The 23,510-nt window shown below is 38.7% G+C and overlaps 1 protein-coding gene and 1 pseudogene across 5 annotated transcripts in view; one reads left to right on the forward strand and one right to left on the reverse strand.

Moving 5' to 3' along the window:
• TTC28 (tetratricopeptide repeat domain 28) overlaps positions 1-23,510 on the forward strand; it is a 681,749-nt gene that overhangs the window by 363,108 nt on the left and 295,131 nt on the right. For 4 of the 5 annotated variants that reach the window (XM_019643162.1, XM_019643163.1, XM_019643164.1 and 1 more), the window contains 2 exons: positions 7,682-7,954; positions 8,930-9,060. In XM_019643162.1, coding sequence (XP_019498707.1) covers positions 7,682-7,954; positions 8,930-9,060 — 404 coding nt within the window. Of the gene's footprint in view, positions 1-7,681; positions 7,955-8,929; positions 9,061-23,510 lie in introns of those variants that run through there. The other variant, XM_019643166.1, reaches the window with a different exon arrangement.
• LOC109383029 (40S ribosomal protein S25 pseudogene) overlaps positions 9,148-23,510 on the reverse strand; it is a 66,873-nt pseudogene continuing 52,510 nt past the window's right edge.

A 23,510-nucleotide genomic window follows, 5' to 3' on the forward strand; every position in this document is an offset into this window, starting at 1 on the left:
TTTGTTGGGAGCTTGTTGATTACTGATTCAATTTCCTTGGTAGTAATGAGTCTATTCAGATTTTCCATTTCTTCTTGAGTAAGCTTTGGAAGGCTGTATACTTCTAGAAAAGTATCCATTTCTTCCAGATTGTCAAATTTGTTGGCATACAGTGCTCATAGTAATTTCTTAAGATTTTTTTTGTATTTCTGTGGAGTCTGTTGTCACTTCGCCTCTTTCATTCCTGATTTTACTAATTTGAGTCCTCTGGTTTTTTTTGATGAGTCTGGCTAGAGGTTTATCTTCTCAAAAAACCAGCTCTTGGTTTCATTGATCTTTTGTATTGTTTTTCTGGTCTCTATTTCATTTATTTCCACTCTGGTCTTTATTATCTCCTTCCTTGTACTCCTTTTGGGCTTGTTTTGCTGTTCTTTTTCCAGTTTCCTGAGGTATAAGGATAACCTGTTGATTTGAGATGTTTCTTGCTTGTTTAGGTAGGCATGCATTGCTATGGGCTTCCCTCTTAAGACTGCTTTCGCTGCATCCCAAAGATTTTGGGTCGTGGTGTTTTCATTTTTGTTTGTGTCAAGGTATCTTTTGATTTCTTCCTTAATCTCATTTTTGACCCACTCTCTATTTAGTAACATGTTATTCAGCCTCCATGTATTTCTGTGTTTTCCAGTTTTTTTCTTGTAGCCGATTTCTAATTTTATAGCACTGTGGTCAGAGAAGATACTTGATATGATTTTGATTTTCTTAAATTTATTGAGACTTGTTTTGTGGCCTAACATGTGGTCTATCTTGGAAAATGTTGCATGTGCACTTGAGAAGAATGTATATTCTATAGCTTTGGGGTGAAATGCTTGAAGATATCAATTAAATCCAGGTAGTCTAATGTGTGATTGAGGATCGCTGTTTCCATATTGATTTTCTGTCTGGAAGATCTGTCCGTTGGTGACAGCGGGGTGTTGAAGTCCCCTACTATGATAGTGTTACTGTTGATCTCCGTCTTTATGTCTGTCAATCTCTGTTTTATATATTTAGGGGCTCCTATGTTAGATGCATAGATGTTTACTAGGGTTATGTCTTTTTGTTGGATTGACCCCTTTATGATTTTGAAGTGCCCTTCTTTGTCCTTTATTATATTCTTCAATTTAAAGTCCATTTTATCTGATATAAAGTATCGCTACTCCAGCTTTTTTCTCATTTCCATTTGCATGAAATATCTTACTCCATCTCTTTACTTTCAGCCTGTATGTGTCTTTTGATCTGAAGTGAGTCTCTTGTATACAGCATATGCAACGGTCTTGCTTTCTTATCCATTCAGCCACCCTATGTCTTTTGATTGGAGCATTTAATCCATTTACATTTATCGTGATTATTGATAGGTACATAGTTATTGCCATTTTGTTATTTGTGTTTCTGGTCTTCATTAGTTAGATTGTTTTTCTCTTTCTTTTGCTTAAAGAAGCCCTTTTAACATTTCCTGCAATGCTGGCTTGGTGGTAATGAATTCCTTTAGCTTATTCTTTTCTGGGATGCTTTTTATCTCTTCTTCAATTTTAAATGATAATTTTGCTGGATAAAGCAATCTAGGTTGTAGGCCTTTGTTTTTCATCACTTCGAAGACCTCCTGCCACTCCCTTCTGGCCTGCAGAGTTTCTGTAGAAAAGTCGGCTCATATTCTTATGGAGATGCCCTTGTAAGTAACTTGCTGCCTGTCCCTTGCTGCTTTTAGGATTCTGTCTTTATCTTTAACCCTTGCCATTTTCACTATAATGTGTCTTGGTGTGGGCCTGTTTGGGATCATCTTGGTTGGAACTCTCTGCACTTCCTGGGCTTGTATGTCAGTTTCCTTTGCCAGGTTAGGGAAGTTTTCAGTCATTATATGTTCTCGATCCCTTGCTCCCTCTCATCTCCTTCTGGTATTCCTATGATGTGCATGTTGTTGTGCTTGATGTTGTTGCCCAGCTCTCTTAAACTATTTTCAATGTTTTTCTTTTTTCTTTTTGTTGTTCTGCTTAGATGATCTCCGCTATCTTGTTTTCTAAGTCACTGATTTGATCCTCTGCTTCATCCAATCTGCTAGTAATTCCATTGAGTTTGTTATTTAATTCAGTAATCGTATTCTTTAATTCTAGCTGGTTGTTTTTCATGATTTCTCTATTTTTCTTTATATTTTCATTAATTTCCTTGAACATTCTAATAATCAGTGTTCTGAACTCTGTCTCTGATAGATTGTTTACCTCTATTTCCTCTAGTTCCACTGATTCAGGAGGTTTCTTCTGTTCTTTTATTTGGGATGTGTTTCTTTGTTTCCCAATTCTGGCTTACTCTTTGTGCTTGCTTCAATGTAATAGGTTGATCCCCTAGGTCTCTCATTCTTTTCTGGGTGGACTTATGTGGTATGTGTCCTTTATATTTGAATTACTCAGTCTCCCTATTCTCCTGTGCATGTGTACCAGAGGTGTTCCTTGTGTTGTATGTGTTCTTCTGTTGAAATTGAGCTTTGATTGCTTTTGGCTTGTCAGTAGGTGGGATTGACTTCCAGGCTGACTAGCTGTGAGGATTAGCTGTGTCCAGTTTATGAGCTGCTGTGTGAGGGTTGACCCCTCCGATGAGGCTTGGCCCCTATGGGCTCTTGTGCCTGTAGTGATTTCCCTTTGGGTGTGATTCTTGTAAGTCTAACCCAGTAATGCTCTGGTTTGGTTTAAAGTTGGCCTCTGGGTGTGATGATTCTTGTGCCTCTTTGGCTGGGCCCTGCTGCAGAGTGATTTTAGAGCAAAATAGATCAGCAAGCACAACCACAACAGCCACCAAAAGAAACCGGGTACTCTCACATGTAAAAAACAACTAACGGCCAGCAGTCAATGTGCACAGAAATATCAAGCATACAAAAACAAGCAAAACAAAATAAACACGAGAAACAAAATAGCAACACCCCCCCAAAAAAATTGCAGAAAAATGGAAGTGAGGAGGAGTAGAGCAGTGAAAAGAAAGAAGAAAAGATGGGAGAGAGAGAGGGGAGAAAAGAAAGAAGAAAAAAATATACATATATACGTCTATACACCCATATATATGGACATATATATGCATATATATACATATATATGTACCTATATGAAAAACTAAAAATGATAATGAAATAGAAAAAACAACAAAAACAAGCAAACAAACAAAAAACCCAAAACACCCAAGAAAACAAGAAAAAAACAAAAACATGCCAAAAAGAACCAGTGCCAGTCTTGGCTAAAGTCCACCGAGCTCTCTCCAGGTTGTCCTCTGCTGTACAAAAGCTCCTCTGTGTCTTGGGGGGGGCAGAGCCGGCTACCTGGCACCCAGAGTGATCTTGGTGATGCAGGTCTTGATGAATGGGGTTATGAGGTGTGACTGGTAGTTTCTACAAAATCAATTCCATTTCTGCACTCGCCTGCCCAGAGGCATAATGAGAACTGTGCCACCAGAAGGCTCGATGTGTGTCTTCGGGCACTCTTTCCGCTGGAGGCTGTGGCGAGTGTGAGATTCCTGAGCCACCTGCTGGGGTCCTGCGAGTGACTCAGCAACTGAAGTTGCCCTGCTTTCCAAGCCGAGCAGGAAAGGTAAGGGAGGGATTGGCGGACCCACACTCTGCAGCCTCTTCCCTGGCTGAGTTCACCTCTGTAATCTGACACTACTCCTCCATTCAGGGATCAGCTTAAGACTCTGGAATTGCAGGGGTCAGGGTTTCCGAGGGAGGGTGGAGGTGGGTTCTTATCTATGCAGTTGTTTTTTGCTTTTTGTCCGAGAAAAAGAAAAAAACAAAAAGCAAAAAACTGTCCCGCCGCCGTTTTGAGCTGAGGCTTCTGCCTCAGATGCTCCAGCAGTGCTCCTGCTGCACTCCCAGCGGGACTGCGGGGGGAGGGGGGGCGCTGGGACTGAGCCCGCCTTGCGGCTGCAGTGCTTTCCGATCTGCCTCCTGGGGTCCCGCGTCTCTGCAGCTGTGGGTATGGACCGCGCCTCTGCACGCCTCTGCACGCCCATCTCCGCTCTGTCTTCCCCCACTCGCCCGCCGAGGCCTCTGCCTCAGACTGCCAACCGTTGCGCTCTCGCTGCTCTCCAGGCCGCCTGTGAGGCGCGGGGAGCGAGCAGTGGGAACACTCTCTGATCTGCTCTCTGGGGCCCCGTGTCTCAGCAGCCGCAAGTGCGGGCTGTGCCTCCACGCATCTCCCCTCTTCCCCCACTCGCCCAGTCTGCCCACCTTCAAGTAATTGTCGTGAGAGACGTTCCCTTGATGAGTTACAGCTGTTCGAATTGCGGCGCTTTCCACGGGAGAACTCAGGGAGCTCTCCTCACAGCCGCCATTTCTATGACGTATCCCAACATTCAATATTATATTAGTTTCAGGTGTACAACATTGTGGTTAAACATTTATATAACTTACGAAGTGATCCCTGCAATAAGTCTAGTACCCATCTGGCACCATACATAGTTATTACAATACTATTGACTATAGTCCCTATGCTATACTTTACATCCCCATGACTAGTTTGTAACTACCAATTTTGTACTTCATAACCCCATCACCTTTTTCACCTAACCCCTCAACCCCCCTCCCACCTGGCAACCATCAGTTTGTTCTCTGTATCTATGAGTCTGTTTCTGTTTTGTTTGTTTGTTTATTTTGATTCTTAGATTCCATATATAAGTGAGATCATATGGTATTTGTCTTTCTCTGTCTGACTTATTTCACTTAGCATACTACCCTCTAGGTCCACCCATGTTGTTGTGAATGGTAAGATTTCATTCTTTTTCATGGCAGAGTAATATTCCATTGCATATATGTCCATCTTCTTTATCCAGTTATCTACTGATGGACATTTAGGCTGCTTCCATAGTTGGCTATTTTAAATAATGCTGAAATGAACGTAGTGATGCATGTATCTTCTTGAATTTGTATTTTCATTTTTTTTGGATAAATACCCAGAAGTGGAATTGCTGGATTATAAAGTAGTTCTATTTTTAATTTTTTGAGGAATTTCCACACTAATGTATCTTTTAATGTATTTATATTGTCTATCCTACTGAAAATGGAAATTTGATCTATTATCTCTCGTTCCAATTTCATTTTTATTTAGTGAAAATTTGCACAATTGATGATTTCTTTGTGGGTGGGAGGGGAGGAGCAAAATATTCCTAGTATTTCCCTCAGTCCTGTGGCAATGTTCTCTCTTCTTTTCATTACTGTGTAGTTTTAGAGGTTCAATTAGATGGCTCTTCTTTTGAATATAGCCATGATTGCTATGATTAAAAACATCACCAGCTGAAGCATAGTATCTTTGCTGACCGTTATTCATTTTGGGCTGTCAGTGTCTGAATACTTTTCCTGTGTTTTGGGAATTGCTTTTCTTATACTCCTGCTTCCTGTCTTCCACTACAAAAGCTGAAAACATTAGATCCTAATTTCCCCATCCTCCTTTGATCCTGAGAGGACCCCACTTTTGATTCAGGAGCTAAAGGTTCAAAGAAGAAAGGATACCACAGAATTTGTTCTGGTGGTGGTGGGTGGCAATAGTGACATCCGTTTTCTAAGGGTGGCATTCAGTAGTGGTGGAGGCAGCACAGCCAGCTGTGGTGTCCTGTATGTAGTTGCAACAGTTCTGTTGCCTTCACCAGGAAGCTTTTGTGGCATGCTTTTGACCATGGGCCTGGAGGCCTGGTTTTCCACCCTTCCCAGTAGCCACTTAGTGCATTTTTTTTTCTACTTAAAACCAGCCAAGATTGGTTTCTTTTGCGAGCAGGTAGGAGTTTTGCCTTATATGTTATCACAGGGCTTGGACTAGACCCCTGCAGTGGGTTCTCGTCTTAGTTCTGTCCCAAGCTGTCTGATCTTGGGGAAATCACTTAACTACTCAGATTCTTCATTTCTAAAATAAGGGTATTTTCAAGGTCTTTTTAGCTCTAAAATTCTATTATTTTTGCTTTTGCTAATTATCCAGTGAAATGCTAATGTGGTCCTCATTGGCTGCCAAACCCATCAGTGGGTATCACCAAAATTCTTCTCACAGTTATTTAAGTATAGGATTGTTCTTTTCTATTCTAGCAATTCCTGGGGTCTTGGGCCTATAGGTAACCCTACTGGTTAGCTAGTACTTACGGGTTCTATGTACTGCTTGTATCTTGACAGGTATAACAATGTTCTTTGTTTTCTGTTTAGTGATTTGATGAAGAGAAACATTCTTTTTAGGCACCAGTATGTTTCGAGGTTTACATGGTAATGTTGATTCAGACGAGAGCTCATTAATGGAGAGTTGAGATTTGAAGTCATAAATTGTAAAAATTACATTTTAATACAGTACTGTTGGCTGAGAGATTCACGATTTAAAGAGACCAACCTTTTTATAGTTTTTACATGTGCACAGTGGAACACTAATGTGATATAGTTTTTCAGTAAAGCTAGCAACAAATGCGTTGTAAGTGCCACCTCATTGTAGGGTTATAGTCATTAGCTCTGCAATTGTCTTAAAAATACGGAGAGAGAAGTGGGAAAAGGATCTTAGAGATCCACTATATTCAAACCTAGCTTCAAATAGAAAGAAGCTCCTGTGGCTTCCTTTCCCATAATTTGTGTCCTTTCAAACACCACATGAAAATAAAATGAGATCAACATTAATTTTGTCTTCTGCCTTACCTTAGTGAACTCAGATGATTTCTTGATGGTTTCAGTTGTCACCACAATAAAAATTGATTATATATATATCTTATATATAATTTTATTGGGGAACAGCCATAGTCATTGGTTACATATTACTTTCATGCTACAATGGCATAGTTGACTCTTTTAAGGAGGGTGCAGCTCACAGTGGCCCATGTGGGGACCAAACTGGCAGCCTTGGTGTTATCAGCATGTTGCTCTAATCAACTGAGCTAACTGGTCACCCCGATAATATTTTTGATTTGGTCATATTGGTCTCCGAAGCAGCAATGGAAACTGGGTAGCCAGTGAGGACAACAGGTATTTTGTTGGGAGAACCTTTTTTATTGCACCTTCTAGGGAAAAAGTTGGGCAGGATCTATTAATCAGTCATTCAGATTCAGGTTTAACAAACATTTACTGATCTCTAAATATGTTAGGGACTTTCTCCTATGAGGCAATGGCAAGTTTTTTAGTTAGTGCCCATATTGTGTTAATTACTATGGGGTATTAAGTATTAAACAGTCCTACAGCGGTCTTCAGATTTAGCCGGAAAAATATTCTTAAAATTAACACACAGAGAACAATTTTTAAATAGTTTAGGGTCAAACTACAATACTAACTATAAAAATGTAGCAGAAGTTTAAATGCAAAGATTAATGTGGTCCGGAGGGCCTGGGGCACTGTGTAACGCAGGTGGAACTGGAAGGGTATCATGTTTTGAGAGGTAGCGGGACAAGAAGGGAGACCCATTCAGGGAAAGGGGTGTGTCGTGTTCAAAGAAAGACCCAAGGAGGACGAGTGTGGCAACTGTGTGCGAGAGTGAAGAGAAAGAGGTATCTGGACTGAGGCTGGCGTTACCAAGTCATGTGGATATGTGGACAGTGAGGGTGGTACTCGATGAAAGGTTGAAGGGTTCATGCTTGAAATAGGCCGTAAAAAGGTATGATAATCATTTGTTTCTAGAGCATACAGAATAGAGTGTTTTGTGTATCCTCCTACATTTTCCTATTTTCTTTTGTTTTTCTTCAGACTCCCTCGAGCCCACTTATCAGCAGCTTCAGAAAATGAAACTGGACAAGAGTCCCTTTGTGGTCGTGTCTGTGGTTGGGCAGGAGCTCCTGACAGCTGGCCATCACGGGGCCTCTGTGGTTGTCTTAGAAGCCGCTCTGAAGATTGGCACCTGCAGCCTCAAACTGAGAGGCTCCGTTTTCTCTGCCCTGAGCAGTGCTTACTGGTCTCTTGGAAACACAGAGAAGAGCACTGGATACATGCAGCAGGACTTGGATGTAGCCAAGACCTTAGGTAGAGTTACGCTTCTCTCCTTTATTTCAGTACAGAAAGGAACTAAAGAAAGCCGATTAGCCTGGCATGAATGGGGATAACATGTGCGATGAAAAGTGAGGGTGTCTCTAGAACATTGTCTGTTCTACAGTACTCAGGTCTTTAGGGCTTTTCCTCTAACAGGGTACCGAGACACCCCAAAGACCAAGGGATGTGGATTAACATATTCATTGCCCCCCTCAGAGATCTGGGCTCACAGATGGAATATCCCAAATGATAGTGGTGGTGGGTGAATCTTTCATCTTAACTTTAAGTTTTGCCTACCTTAGAATGCATCATCAATTTTTGGGGGCGACAGCATTGTGCAGTGGTTACGCGTGTGGACAATGGAGCCAGACTGCTGTGTTCAGAATCCTGGCTCTGTCACTTAATAGCAGTGTGACCTTCAGCACGTTGCCCAAGCTCTGTGCTGCCATTTTGCCATTTGTAAAATACATGTGGCTTATGCTTGCAATTGTTGTTATGGTGATTATTCAAGGACTTGCGTGATTGCAGTAAGAGAAGGGATATGGTGAATCGACCATCAGCATTCCTGTAAAGGAGCAATATGTACTTGTATTACAGTAGGTTCGAAGTCAAATGACTGAACCATCAAGCTGATGCTTGTTCAGAACCAACAGTCATTAGCTGAGCAATGAAGTGACTCAAACAGCAGCTGGTTTGTATCAAGGTCTTTAACCTCTCATTTTCAGGACACCTATGTCCCTGACTGCAGTTGTATAACAGCAATAACAGTTGTTATCCAGAGATTTAAGTTCTGGGACAGCTTCCCACATATTGTCTGGTAGAAGAAGAAAATACTTTTCTAAAAGAAGGCAGGTGAAATCTTAGCCAGTAAGTCTGTAGCTTTTCAATTAATCTGGCCATTATATATTAAAATATTGCTATAATGCTATAAGTTAGAGAAGTTTAATCTTTTGTTTCAACCCAATGCAGGTGACCAGACAGGAGAATGCCGAGCTCATGGGAATCTAGGCTCTGCATTCTTCTCCAAAGGAAATTACCGGGAGGCTCTCACTAACCACAGGCATCAGTTGGTGCTCGCCATGAAACTCAAGGATCGAGAGGTAGGAGGTTTACCTGCAAACCCCCAATTTTTTTTTTGAAACAAAATGTTTTAGGTACCTTCAATTGTTACTTTCAGAAGTTGATAATCATTGCTTCTGTATTTCATCAACAACCAGGTGTTGGGAGTCTACCATGTGTAGGCCTTGGGGATGTAGAGATAAATAAACATGGTCCCCGACTTCAGGATCTAACTGCGTGGTCTGATGCACTGTGCTTCTCCTCAAATGTGCTGTGGAGTAGACGTACGTAAAGTTAGCAAAAAGCTATATTATCATGAAACAGTCATTGAATTAAAGAATCATGCATTGTGCTTTATTTGAGGTAGAGTATTATTACTGCAAACCTTTCGTGTTTCTTCACTGGATTTTTAACTCAGGTGGTAGAAGCATATTAAGTCTGATTGAGAGACTTGAATTGTAATGATAAAGAAATATCATCCCAGTCTTCATTAGAGAAATGAAATGTGATGTTCTCAGAGGCTTGATATCTAGGAGATGTGACATGACGAGAAAGTGCCTACAGAGTGGAGGGAGGGTGGAGTTTGGAGTGAGATAGACCCAGATTTGAATCTCTGCTCCAGTACTTCTTGGATCTGTCATCTTGGGGAAGTTATTACTTAACCCTTTTTGCCTCTGACTTCTTACTCAGAAAATGATGATTCTGTTTATTCCATACACAGTTGTCAATAGGATTATTACTAATATATGTAAAGTACTTAGCATGGTACCTGGAATTCTATAATGGAATTCCATAAATGATACTTGTAATATAATATTAACGAGGAAGAGACAGTTAATAGCAGAGGCAACAATAAATTTATGAATCAATTATATGTTGGGAAATATGTTTAGTTATATTTATACTGCAGAATTTCACTAAGGGACATTAGGGAGAGTAATCATATTATTTAAATGACCCAATATCTTCAAGTGTCTAGAGCACTAGGAAGGAACTGGGGAGGAAAGCAGCCGTGCGCCAACAGTGTGCTGGCATCTCCTCTTGGGAAGACTGGACTTCTGCGAAGTCTCTCTCTTCCATAGGTGTTAGAAAAAAGCCTTTGAAAGCTACCAAAATAGACCATTAAGGGCCATGAACTTTTGGTGATTTTGTTCTCAAGAGAATTACCTAAACACTTTTCTCTTTGCCTATTTACTTGTAGATTACATACATTTCTTATAAGCCATATGATCTGAAGTCTTGATGTTAAGAGAACAAAAAGAAGGATCAGACTTCTAGAGGCAATATCCTGATGGCATTAAGAAGTGAGAGTCATGTTTAAGAACTAAAACAGCATAGTTGTCTAAATAGGGCCATTTAATGAGGGGACAGATAGTTATTAATATGTCAAGGACTGCATTTATATTCTTTATTTTCTTAACCTTTGGGATGTGTATATTAGCCCAATTACTGGCTAGGGGTGAAAGACTTTTCATTAGGGGCCTAGGATTGTCATAGGTATTAAAAAGGAAACGTGAAATTTTTTTGCCTTTCCTCTTAATAGTGTAATTTTCTGTAGCCTATGTTATCTGTGTTTCATAAACTTTTGTTGTACAATAGGTTATGAAGAAATTATTGAATTACAAGGGTGAAAGGGACCTTGAGATAATACTGGTACCAGTTTGCTGCCCCAAACCTTCCTATATTAGAGATGTCACCTACCACAGACACTCTCTCTCCCCTTCCGTTGGCTTCTGCTTAACCACTACTGCAGTAGTTCACAAGCCTGCTGATTGGGAAATACTTTTTATGTATAAGTAAGAGACCCTGAAATTGATTTTTAAACCTATTTTCTTCCCCACCCCCCCTGGGGGTAGATAGAGAAAGTCCAGCTACTATAATTAAGAGTTTCCTCAAAGTTTCAGATTATCAAAACCTAAATAATTTTTACAACCCTCTTTTGGCTGTTCCCCTTCTACTCTGGCCTATTCCGGTTGCTGGTTAGCCATAGCATAACTATAGCAGAAGCCTTGTTCTGGATGTTCTGCTGTCTAGCCCATGCTAGCTGCCCTGTGTTGCCAAAGCAAATTTATCTGATTTCTAGATTGACCTATAGAATTTCTCTTTTCTCTTACTGTGTGTCTCTTCTGTTGTGTTTTGTCTCTGGAATTATAGGGTACCATTAATTTTCTGATAAAATAATGTAATTTCATTACCACTTCTCTAATTTTTTTTAATAAGTTTTTTTTTTTAAAGATTTTATTGGGGAATTGGGGGAGAGGAACAGTGTTAGGGAATTGGGGAAGGGAAGCAGCCAAGTTGTTGTCCTTCAATCTTAGTTGTGGATGGCGCAGCAAGCTCAGCTCCAAGTCCTGTCGTGCCGCTCAGCTCAGGTGCTGAGTTCAGCCTTAGTTGCGGGTGGGCGTAGCCACCATCTCATGCGGGAGTCGAACCAGCAGCCTCGTTGTTAAGAGTATACACTCTATCCACTGAGCCATCTGGGCGGCAGCTCAGCTCAAAGTGCCTAGTTCAGTCTTTGTTGCAGGTGGGCATAGCCCACCATCTTGAACAGGCAACCTTTTTGTTAAGAGTATGTACTCTTACCAGCTGAGCCATCCTGCCTGCCACCTGTTGGCAACTCAGTGGCAGCTCAGCTCAGGTGCAGCTCACTGGCCCATGTGGGAATCGAACTGGCGACCCTGTTGCTCAGAGCTTGTACTCTTGAGCAAGCTCTTAACCAACTGAACCACTCGGCTGGCCCCCACTTCTCTAATTTATTTTAATTTTTAAATTTTATTTTATATTTTTTATATTTTTATTTTCTCTAATTTTTATGGTTGTATTTGAGTGCTGCTTCTTGTCTACCTGCAATTAACTGGATCTTAATTCCCCATCCCTGAATCCGGCCACCAATTGTTAACACTGGCATTAATATTGGTTCAGAACTTAAAGGAGTATGTAAAATGTCTAATGGGAACTCTTACAATAATATGTGTTTTGTTTAGTTCCAAAGTTTCAGTTGACCAGTCTTCTGGGATTTAACTCAGTTAAGTGTGAGGTCTGCTCTCGAAGTGCCTAACGTGTGCAGAGCAGTGTGCTGAGGGTTCAAGGTCTAGGTGGTGGGTGTGGGGTCACTCCCCTTGAGGGGCTTATGTTCCTTCTGAGACAGAACTTTAACACAACAAAAATATTAAAACACTGCTTGAGCAATGAATGACGAATGTTGTCTTAATCACTGCCAAGACTCTGGAATTCTAGAGGAGACAGTGACTGGTATAGACTTGAGGAAGCTTTGTGAAACAGGTGGAACTCAAGTTGGCCTCTGAGTAAGACATAGAAATTGGCATTTGGGGTTCTAAAGCCTGAGCAGCATTATCAGTCGTGTTTTGCTGAGTGATAAGATAGTTCATGCTAGCAAAGATCAGATATTTTCCACCATCCTACTCAGTATAATCACAGACTCTTGGTTTTTATAAAAGGTAGTATTTATTAGTTTTATTCAGTTACATAAAAAATACATGAAAATAGCCAATTGTAAGCTTATCATCCTGTTAATATTTTGGCTAGAATCTTTTGGTCATATATGCAGTTATAATTGTTTATATCTATTCAAACAAAAATTGAAATCCTATTGTAGTACTGTTTTATAATTTGTTTTTCATTAATATTTTCCCACTAATTTTTAAACATTTCTTCATCTTATTAAATGTTCTACTGAAAGTCTTATGGCTTTATTATAATTTATTTAATCTGTCCCTTTACTTTTTTTTTAGTTTCAGGTGTACAAAGCAACTAATACTTAGACTTTAAACCCCTCATAAAGTGATAACCCACCCCCAAGCTACTACCCCTCTGACATCTTATATAACTGTTACAATACCATTGACTATCTGCCCTATGTTGTACTTCACATCCTGTGACTATGTATACCTATATATTTAGTTATAGTTGACGTTCAGTATTATACTACTTCAGCTTTAGGTGTATATTGCATTGGACACAGTCTCTGAAGTGATCCCCCTGATAAGTCTAGTGCCCATGTGGCACCTTACATGACCTTTACAACATTGTTGATTATATTCCTCATACTGTATTAACTACTAATTTGTATTTCTGAATACCTTCACCCAAAGAGGCCAACACCAAGACACATCATAATTGAAATGCCTATGGCCGGCCGAGTGGCTCAGTTGGTTAAGAGCTCGCTCAAGAGTTTGAGCTCTGAGCAACAGTGGTTCAAGTCCAGCCCGAGCTGAGCAGCCGCTGAGCTGCCAACAGGTAGCAGGATGGCTCAGCTAAAAAAAAAAATAAATAAAAAAATAATGGAAATGTCAAAGGTTAAAGACAAAAAGAGAATCTTAAAAACATCAAGAGAAAAGCAGTTAGTTACCTACAAGGGAGCCCCCATAAGACTGTCAGCTGATTGCTCAACAAAGAAGGGAGTGGCAGGAAATATTCCAAGTGATGAAAAGCAACGATCTACTCTACCCAGCAGAGCTGTCCCCATAATGTTATACATTTAGTTTGTTTCAAAATATTTGGTATTATAAAATCTGGCAAAAAACTTTGTAGGTAAATCTTTGAACATCTCTCTCATCATTTCCTTTGGTCAAATTTTTAGAAGTGGGCTTGCTTGGAAAAAACATATTAAGGCTTCTGATACTTATTGTAAATTGCCCTCAGAAAGGCTGTATCTTTTTTCAGTCCTTCCGGCAATGTATCAAAGGTTTCATTTCCTTGCACTAGCTAACATGAGGCATTACTAAAAAGTCAATTTGATATGTAAAAAGCAAACAAACAAACAAAACACCTGGTATCTTATTGTTTTAATTTGCATTCCTTTGATATCTTTTGGGTTTGATTATTTAAAAAAAATTTTTTGTATAAAATGTTTTATGCATATTTATTTTATAAGGAGCTTTAATATTCGACCTAATTGTTTCTTTTGTGATATTGGTTATTTTGTTGGGTTGTCAGAAAAGTCATGACGTATTTTGTCTATGTTTTTCAAGGGTCATTTATTTATATAAAGAACAAAGAACAATCAATGATATATTGCCCATTTTGTTCGATTACCTTTTGCCATCTTTCAGTGAGCTTCATAATTCCTCATTCATAGAAGGACCTGTCTTTATTTGCGAAAAACTGAACAAGCTGCTGATTTAAAGCCTCATCTGAATTGAACGTTATACCACGCAAGGGGTTTTGAAGAGAGCGAAACAAGTGGAAGTCTGATGGTGCAAAGTCAGACGAGTATGGTGGGTATGTCAACACATCCCATCCAAGCTCCAATAATTTTTGATGGGTGATCAAACTTATGTGTGGTCTTGCGTTGTCATGATGGAACACAACTCCTTTACAATTAACAAGCTCTGGACGTTTCTGGATGATGGATTCATTCAAACTGTCCAATTTGGCAACAGTACACATTTGACTTGATTGTTTGGTTCCTTGGTAGGAGCTTGAAAAATATGACACCTTTAAAATCCCACCACACTGAGAGGATAACCTTCCTCTGATGTATGTCTGATTTGGATGCCTTTTGAGGCGAATCATCACATTGGGACCAAGACCGTTTGCGCACCACATTGTTGTAAACAATCCACTTCTCATCACCAGTTATCAGTCGCTTCAAAAAAAGATCATTTTCCTCATGTTTAATGAGCATATTGCAGATATTTATATGCACCATCAAATGAACTTCTTTGAGTTCATGCGGAACCCAAATATCGAGCTTGCTTATGTATCCCAGCTTCTTCAAGTGGTCATGAATGCTTGAATGATGGATATTCAATGTTTCTGCAATCTCTCGTCTCGTGAAATGTGGGTGTGACTCAATCAATGCCTTTGTTTTGTCTTCATCAAGCTCAGTGGGCCTCCCTGACTGAGGAGTGTCGTTGAGATCCAAATTACCAGCATGGAATTTCGTGAACCATCGTTGGCACTGACATTCTTGTAGAGCATTGTCACCGTAAACTTTATGCAACTTTTCACAGGCTTGATGCGCGTCCTTCCCTTTATGGAAGTAAAACAGTAAAATATGGCAAAAATGCACAGTTTGGTCTTCCATCTTCAACTTGTTGTAAAATCTCCAAAAGTCAACCAAATTGCTCAGTTGTTTTCTTTTTTTTTTAGAATGAAGCTAGAACTGTCAGCTTTCAAATGACATAGTGGTAACATAGATGCGAATGACCCTAGTACTTCCAAAAATGAACTAGTGCCATCTTTTGCAAACATGCGTCATGACTTTTCTGACAACCCAATATATTGATCTGATTCTAGGTATTGCTGTATCATCCCACTGAGCTGTTGGACAATTTGTGTTCTAATATGCAGTTTTAATTATTGTTACTTTATAATACATTTTACATCTGCTACAAGTCCCATACCAATATATTTTTTAAAAATGTATGGGATATTCTCTTCCCCCTCCCACAAGTGAACTTTACAATTATTTTGTCAAATTTTGGAGACTCTTTCTTTGGGGTTTTTATTGGAGTTGTACTGAATTCACATATTAATTATGGATAAATTGATATCTTTTCAGTAGTCTGTCTTCTATTCAAGACCCTGGTCTGTTTCTCCATTTACTCTTTTATGACCCTCACTGATTTGTTTACACTTTGGGGAGATTTTTCCCTAGATATTTAAGGCATCTTGTTGGAAATGGGATATTTTTTTTCAGCGTGTGTGTGTGTGTGTGTGTGTGTGTGTGTGTGTGTGTGTGTGTTTTAAACTAGTTAGTGATGGTATATAGGGAAGATGTTTATTTTGCATGTTTTGTTATTGGCCGTGAAAATTCTCATTATAGCTCATAATTTTTTGCTTATTTTTTGGATTTTTCTATGATGGAAATTTCTGTAAATAATTATAATTTAATGCATTTCTTTCTGTATGTTATACCCCTACTTTTTTTCCTCTTAATTATTACATAGGTTAGAACTTTGAGAACTCTCTCCCCAAATCAAAATCCATAAAACTTACCAAAATGCATACCCTCATGAGTATATAAAGTTTAGAGAATGCACTTTTTTTTTTTACCTTTTTATTGGGGAATTGGGGGAAGGGGAACAGACAAGTTGCTGTTATTTTGTTCTTCAGTCTAGTTGTGGAGGATGTTGCTTCACTGGCCCAAGTTGGCACCATCATTGCGCTCTTCCCAGGCAAGGCACATCAGTCGCCGGCTTCTGGATGGCCGCTCACTGCGGCTGCTGGCCGCTCACGCTGACTGCTGGCTATACATGGTAGCCCATGGCAACCCACTGCCACAGGGGCTGCAGCCTACGCCGTCGCCGGCGACTCACAACAGCCCAGCTCCAGGTTGAGCTGTTGTTCAGCATCTTAGCTGTAGAGGGCGGTGTCACTGGCCCTCATATATGGGATCCGAACCGGGGCCCTCTGGCGTCCCAAGCCAGTTCTTAACCATCGCACCACACGGCCGGCCCGAGAATGCACTTTTTTATGGTTATCCTTCTCTTACATTGTATCTGTGACCTCAAATTGTACCTTCGTTTCCCCTTAGCATTATAGTTCCCCCTAGAACAATGCATGGGTGCTTACCTTCATGCAATCAAACATAACATTTGACTCCCCAGAAACGTAACTATAGTTGTGTCTCAGTATCCACGGGGGATTAATTACAGGACCCCCACAGGTACCAAAATCTGCGGATACTGAAGTCCCTTATATAAAATGGCGTAGGACAATGCATACAGGTGGCCCTCCGTATCCCTGGATTCCTAACCGCAGATAGAAAATAGTGCTTTTAAAAGTATTAAAAAAAAACAGTATTGTGAAACCCAGGGGTAGGGAGCACTGACTATGTATCTATTGCAAAAATGCACATGTAAGTGGATCCATGCAGTTCAAACCCAGGTTGTTCAAGGGTCAACTGTATTTTGATATTGAAATAAAATATGGGAAACTGTCTTTTGAAGAAAAAATTAATCACTGAAAATGTCCTGACTGGCGAGGATACCAAGCTGCATCTTTCTGCCTCTGACGTTTTGGGTGTAACGCATTTTAAGATTTTTCCCAAGTAGCAAGATAGCAGCCTGAAACCACTTTGTCCACTTACCTTAAAGAGCAATAGGTTTTTCTTTTACAAGATTACTCTCAGATACTTAATAGGGGAAGTGATACCTTCTCCATAGGATTTTTCATTCTAACTAACCTTCTGTCTGCTTTAATGGTTTCAAAATTAATTTCAGGTGCCCACAGAGACCTTCCTGTGAGCTAATATTAATTGTCAGAAGAGTGCATAAATTATATTGTACTAGAGACGTTGTTCTCTGTTCAGGGAATCTGATATGCAAATATGCTGATTACTGGTTTTTTTATTGGTTTGATTTCTCTCCTGAGCGTCATATTTCTTTATCCAAATGCTGCCTGTGTTAGCCCTCAATCTGTACCTACTTCTGTACTCACCACTTGTCCGATTGCCCATGCCACCTCACCCTCACGTTTGGTTTATTACTGGGTTCTCCTCTTTCTGAAATAGAAATCTCTCCTCTGCCTCCTCTCTTCTGCCGTCTGTTGCCGAGACTTTTGCAGTTGGCAGCTTTCAGAATTTTCACACTTTTTAATAGACACTCTCCTGTGATCAAAGGAGAGAAGATGTCTACTACTTGGACCTATGAGTGTATCCTGAAGCTGCAGCCATAAGTCTATAATTTCTTTCAAGTATAATATAGTGGTTGAGAGTGTAAACTTAGATATTAGACAAACTTGGACTGTAGCTTTGGCTGGGCTCCTTATTAACATGTGACCCTGAAAATTACATAAATCTTCTAAGTGTGATGGACATGTGAGTTTCCGGTTTTGGGCTATTATGGAAAAGCTGCTATAAACATTCATATATATATATATATATGTATATATATATATATACATATATATATATATATGGTGCCAAAAAATGTTTATACAATTAAGAAAGGAAAAAAATGTATTAATTGTAATACTCAATATATGCCAATAACAAAAGATGAATTTAAGTCACGTTTGACTTATGCAATTATAAGAGATGCTCAAAGTGGTTACTGTCAGGGTCCCGACACTTCTCATTACGGCAAACTACTGCTTGAGCATAGATAACATCTCTTACAATGTGTATACATTTTTTGGCACCCCCGATATATATATGAATATGATATGGAAACAGCCTAGGTGTCCATCATAGATGAATGGATAAAGAAGATGTGTGTGTGTGTGTCATGGAATATTATTCAACCATAAATAAAAAAGAATGAATTCTTGCCGTTTTCAACAACATGGATAGACCTAGAGGATATTATGCTAAGTAAAATAAGTCGGACAGAATAAGACAAATATCATATGATTTCACTTATATGTGAAATAAAAAAAAACCCAAATGAATAAACAAAACAGAAACAGATTTATAGATACAGAGAACAAACTGATGATTGCCAGAGGCTGGGGGTGGGGGGAAAGGGGGACATGGGAGGATGGGTGGAAAAGGTGAGGAGGACTAAGAGGTACAGATTTGCAGTTATAGAATAAATAAGTCATGGGGATGTAATGCACGGCACAGGGAACATAGTAATATCATAATAACTTTATACAGTGACAGATTGTTACCAGACTTATTGTGACGATCCCATCATAAGGTATATCAGTGTGGAATCACTATGTTATACACCTGAAACTAATAAAATATTGTGTCAACTATACTTTAAAAAATGTGAGTAGCTTGAATTAAAATGTGCTCTAAATGTAAAATGCACACTAGACTTCAAAGACTTAGAATGTAAAAAAAGTAAAGTATGTCATTATTAAGTTTTTATATTGATTACAGTATAATGATAATATTTTGCATACGTTAAATAGAATGTTATTAAAATTAATTTTACTCTTGTTTTATATTTCATGTGGTTACTAGAAAGTTTAAATTATGTTTGTATTATACAGCATGGCTCTAGCCCATTTTCTATTATGGTTTTGTTTTTCATATGTGGGAATATATCATTTTCCAAATTTTTTTTCACTTAATAGTGTTGAAGCTCTTTTCATGTCACCACATACAGATCAACTACATTCTTTTGAACTTCTTTTGCAATGATATGTATTATGGTTGTACTATTCATCTGCTGATGGAATGTTCAGGGAGGTTTTTGGTTTTTGTTTTGTTTTTTTCCCATTTACAGACATGGTTGCAGCAAATAAGACCTTGTACAAATCTCTTTGTATACATTTAGGACTAGAGTAGTGTCTGACAAATGGGGTCACTGGGTGAACAGGTACTATACCTATTTTAGATTACAAGAATTTCCCAGATTGCACACCATAAAGGCTGGTGTAAACCCATAAGCACTTGATAACAATCTTAGATTTATTTTTTCAAATTGGTTGGCAAACTGTAAGTGTAATGATACCTCAGTTATAGCACTTATTGTTTATTTGCTGGTAATGGTGGTCTTCTCCCCACTGTTTAACTGGCAGCTTCTGGAGAGAAAGGAGACTAGCTTATTCATATTGATCTCCTCATTTGAATATTCATTCATCAGCACATGTCGGTGCTTGCTGTGTTCCAGGTACTATAAAGACTTTGGGTATAAAGATGAATGTGCCATTGTTCTTGCCCTCAAGGAGCTCAAATCTGCCTATAGACCTCTTGTGGTGTTCCAGTCCGGTGTTGACAAATACTTTTTGGCCTTGAGGCAACACATTGAGGGTTTACAGTAGTGTGCTCTCCTGTCCTTGGTTTTTATGAATGGTGGTCTTTGTTTTCCTCAGAGCTGGACAGGAAGCTTATGAAGCCCAGTAGTAAATGCCAACTAAGTCTACTCATCCTTTCTTTTCTGCAGTTACTTTATTGTCAGTAGCTAAATAAAATCTAAAATTCACATTCATTAAGAATACTTTGTATATTCTGATAATGCCTCCCACGTAAAAGATCTTTTAAAGTGAAATTTCACTCTTTGTGATCTTGAAGATTAAAGGTAGATCATAATCATTACCAATTTATGACACCTGTGGGTTCACAAGAACAGTTACTGACCCGCCCCCCCCCCAAAAAAAGACTACTTGACTTTGTGAGAAAACTGAGCCTTTTGGATTTCCTTTAGGATGTGGCTACAGGAAATTCATTAGATGATTTTCGATGACATCATCCTGACCATAGCACTTTCTCCAAAAACAATGCTATTTTTCTTGGACCTTTTTGCAGACATTTTCTACACCATGTATATTAATATATTCGTCATGCTAATATGAAATCCACACAAAGGTTTATGGGGTGTGTGTGTGAGAGAGACAGACAGAAGGAATGTAGTGAGATAATTGTTTTACTTCCAGTAGTTCAGGAGAGTTGGTTAAAAGGGAAAAAGCATCCCATTTTAGCTGAGAACCATATCCTCAGTATTAAGTTCAGGAATGGAACACTTGACAACCTTTTCCGTGGCATATATCTTACAGGCTTTTGAGAAACAAAAAAGATTGTTAAGCTGTAGCTCTTCAAATCACTGAAGACTGTAGGACTTGGAAATCAGACGCTTGTGAAGAACAGAGATAGGATGTCAATTTCTTGATTATACTCTTTGTACTTTGTATTATAAGTCAGTTGAGCCAGACCTTTTGGGCCTGTAATGAGTAATAAAAAACTTTTTTTCCTGCTGATAAAATAGTTATTACCTCAAAAGAAATTGCACAGCTGGTGATGTGTGTGTATGTACAGTCCCACCTTAACCGTGGTTCCACTTTTCACAGTTTCAATTAACTGTGGTCAACCACAGTCCAAAAATATTAAATGGAAAATTCCAGAAATAAACAATAAGTTTTAAATTGCATGGCATTTTGAGTAGTGTGATGACATCTCAGGCCTTTCCGCCCTGTCCTGCCTGAGACATGAATTGTCCCGTTGTCCAGCATATCCACCCTGTATGCACTGCCTATCTGTTAGTCACTCAGTAGCTGTCTTGGTTATCAGATCAACTGCTTGGTCTCACAGTGCATGTGCTCAGGTAACCCTTATTTTACTTAATAATGGACTGAAAGTTCAAGAGTAGTGATGCTGACAATTTGGATCTGCCAAACAGAAGCCAAAAAGTGCTTCCTTTAAGTGATAAGCTGAAAATTCTCTACTTAATAAGACATGTTATCTCACATCATGACAAGGAGAAAGGGAGAAAGATGAGTACAAAACAATACGATGTTTTGAGAAAGACCACATTCACAGAACTTCTACTGTAATAGATTGTTATCATTGTTCTATAGTATTGGTAGTTGTTTTTAATCTTTTGCTATGCCCAATTTAGAAATCAAACTGTATGACAGGTATGTATGTATAGGACAAGACAAATGTAGGGTTTGGTACTATCTGCAGTTTCAGGCATCCACTGGGGGTCTTGGAACAGGTCCCCTGCAGATAAGGGAGGACTACTGTATACTATTTAATGTGTGATATGTTTACAAATAATTCTGCCCTCAGTTCATTTTTCTCAACTATATTTTTTTCAAGTTCCACTTTGTCATCACTCTACCTGTTATCTTTTTTGTTGTCCTCTTCCAGCCATTGTATTTTGTTTTCTCTTCCTCTGCAGAGTAGAAGGAATTTCAAATTAGGAATTGGGAGATATAAATTCAAATCCTGGATTTGCCATGACCAGCCATATATTAATGGGCCAACCTCTTCTGGAAGCCCTCTTGGTTGCTGTTTCACCATCTATAAACAGGACCACCAGATCAGATTATCTTTAGAACTGTATTGCCCAATGCTTTAGACATTAGCCACATGTGGTTATTTTAAATTAAATTAATTAGAATTAAATAAAATAAAAAATACACTTCCTCAATCAAAATACCCACATTTTCAGTTTGCTGAATAGCTCAATGTGTCCAGTGGCTACCATATTGGGCAGCACAGAAAAAAATTTCTATTATCTTAGATAGGTCTATTGAATAGTACCTATAGAGTCTCTTATAGCTCTAATCTTTAATCAGAAGGCAAAAGTGTATCAGTGTGAATCATAGACACCTTCGTGTTTTCATAGTACCTGCTATTTATACTAGAATCATTTGTATTCTTTTTAGATACACAGGGAAAGAGGGAAGGTTCTGCTTTAATAATGGCAAAGTACCTCATATCAGCCTACCCACATATAACAACTAGAAACTCTGGGAAAAATATAAAACAAAGAACTATTGGAAGGTACTGGAGAGTGACCGAAAGCAGGCAGAAATTGGAAGAGAATGAACACTTGGAAGAAGGGAATAACACTAGATGAGTTTCCTGTTTTAAATGTCTTTTTTTGATAGAGTACCAGCTCCAGACCCCATAGTGGTACTAAAATATGTATAGAAACCTGCAGTCTTATTGGTTGTGAAATCAGAGGACAGAGTTTGGGCTCAAAACAGTGATCAGAAAGTGAAGAGCAAATCCTGGGCAAATCCATAGAGGAGCCCCAAATTCTATGTATAAGTTCTGACCAGATCTCTCAGTAACCCCTGAAGTAACCACTTCAAGGCAGATCCCAGGCAACTCAGCTAAAGCTGAAAGAACTAGATTTCAACTGCTGCTCATTTCAGGGGAGACAGTTTGATGTTTGAGTTCATAAGGGTTAATTGCGTGCAAAAACAAAAATGTTGATATTCTATTGAGTAATATAACAAAGTCCCGAGTGTCTACAATGCATCATTCACAATGTCCAGGATATATTTCAAAATTATTAGACATATGAAGAAGCCAGAAAATGATTTGTACTCAAGAGAAAAGGCATTCATGAGACCAACCCCAACATGACCCAAATGATGTAATTAATAAATAAGTGGTTTTAAACAGTTATTATAACTGTGTTCAAATATGGAAAGTAAAATATGCTCATAATGAATGAATAGATGGAAAAATCTCAACGGAAGAATAGGAACTATTCTATAAGAAAGTAAGGAAAGTAAAATGGAAATTTTAACACTGAAAAATACAAGATCTGAAATAAAAACATTCACTGGGAAGGTTTAATAGAAGAATAGAGATAACAGAGAAAGGGGCATGAACTTGAAGATAGGTCAACGGAAATGATCTAATCTGAAAATCAGAGAGAAAATAGACTGAAAAAGATTAACAGAGCCTCAGCGTATTGTGGTCAATATCAAAGGATCTTATGTATGTATAATTATATATGTTGCAGAAAGACAAGATAAAGAAAATAATGGGAAAAAGAATATTTGTAGAAATAGTGGCTAAAATATCCCTAAATTTAGTAAAAATAAATAATTTTATAGATTATAAAAATAATGCTAATCTCAAACAGAATAAATAAAGAGAAAACCATACCTATGAACTTTATAGTCAAACTACTATAAACCAATTATAAAGAATAAATCTTGAGAGTAACCAGGGGAAAATGACATATTACAAAGAGAGAGAGCAACAATATAAATGATGGCTGATTTCTTATGAGAAATGATGGAGTGCAGAGGAGAGTGGAACAAAATTTTCAAAATGCTGAAAGAAAAAAGAAAATATCCGCTAATCCAGAATTCAATAACCAGCAAA

This window comes from Hipposideros armiger, unplaced genomic scaffold (genome assembly GCF_001890085.2).
Source record: "Hipposideros armiger isolate ML-2016 unplaced genomic scaffold, ASM189008v1 scaffold_75, whole genome shotgun sequence".
NCBI classification, from domain to species: domain Eukaryota; kingdom Metazoa; phylum Chordata; class Mammalia; order Chiroptera; family Hipposideridae; genus Hipposideros; species Hipposideros armiger.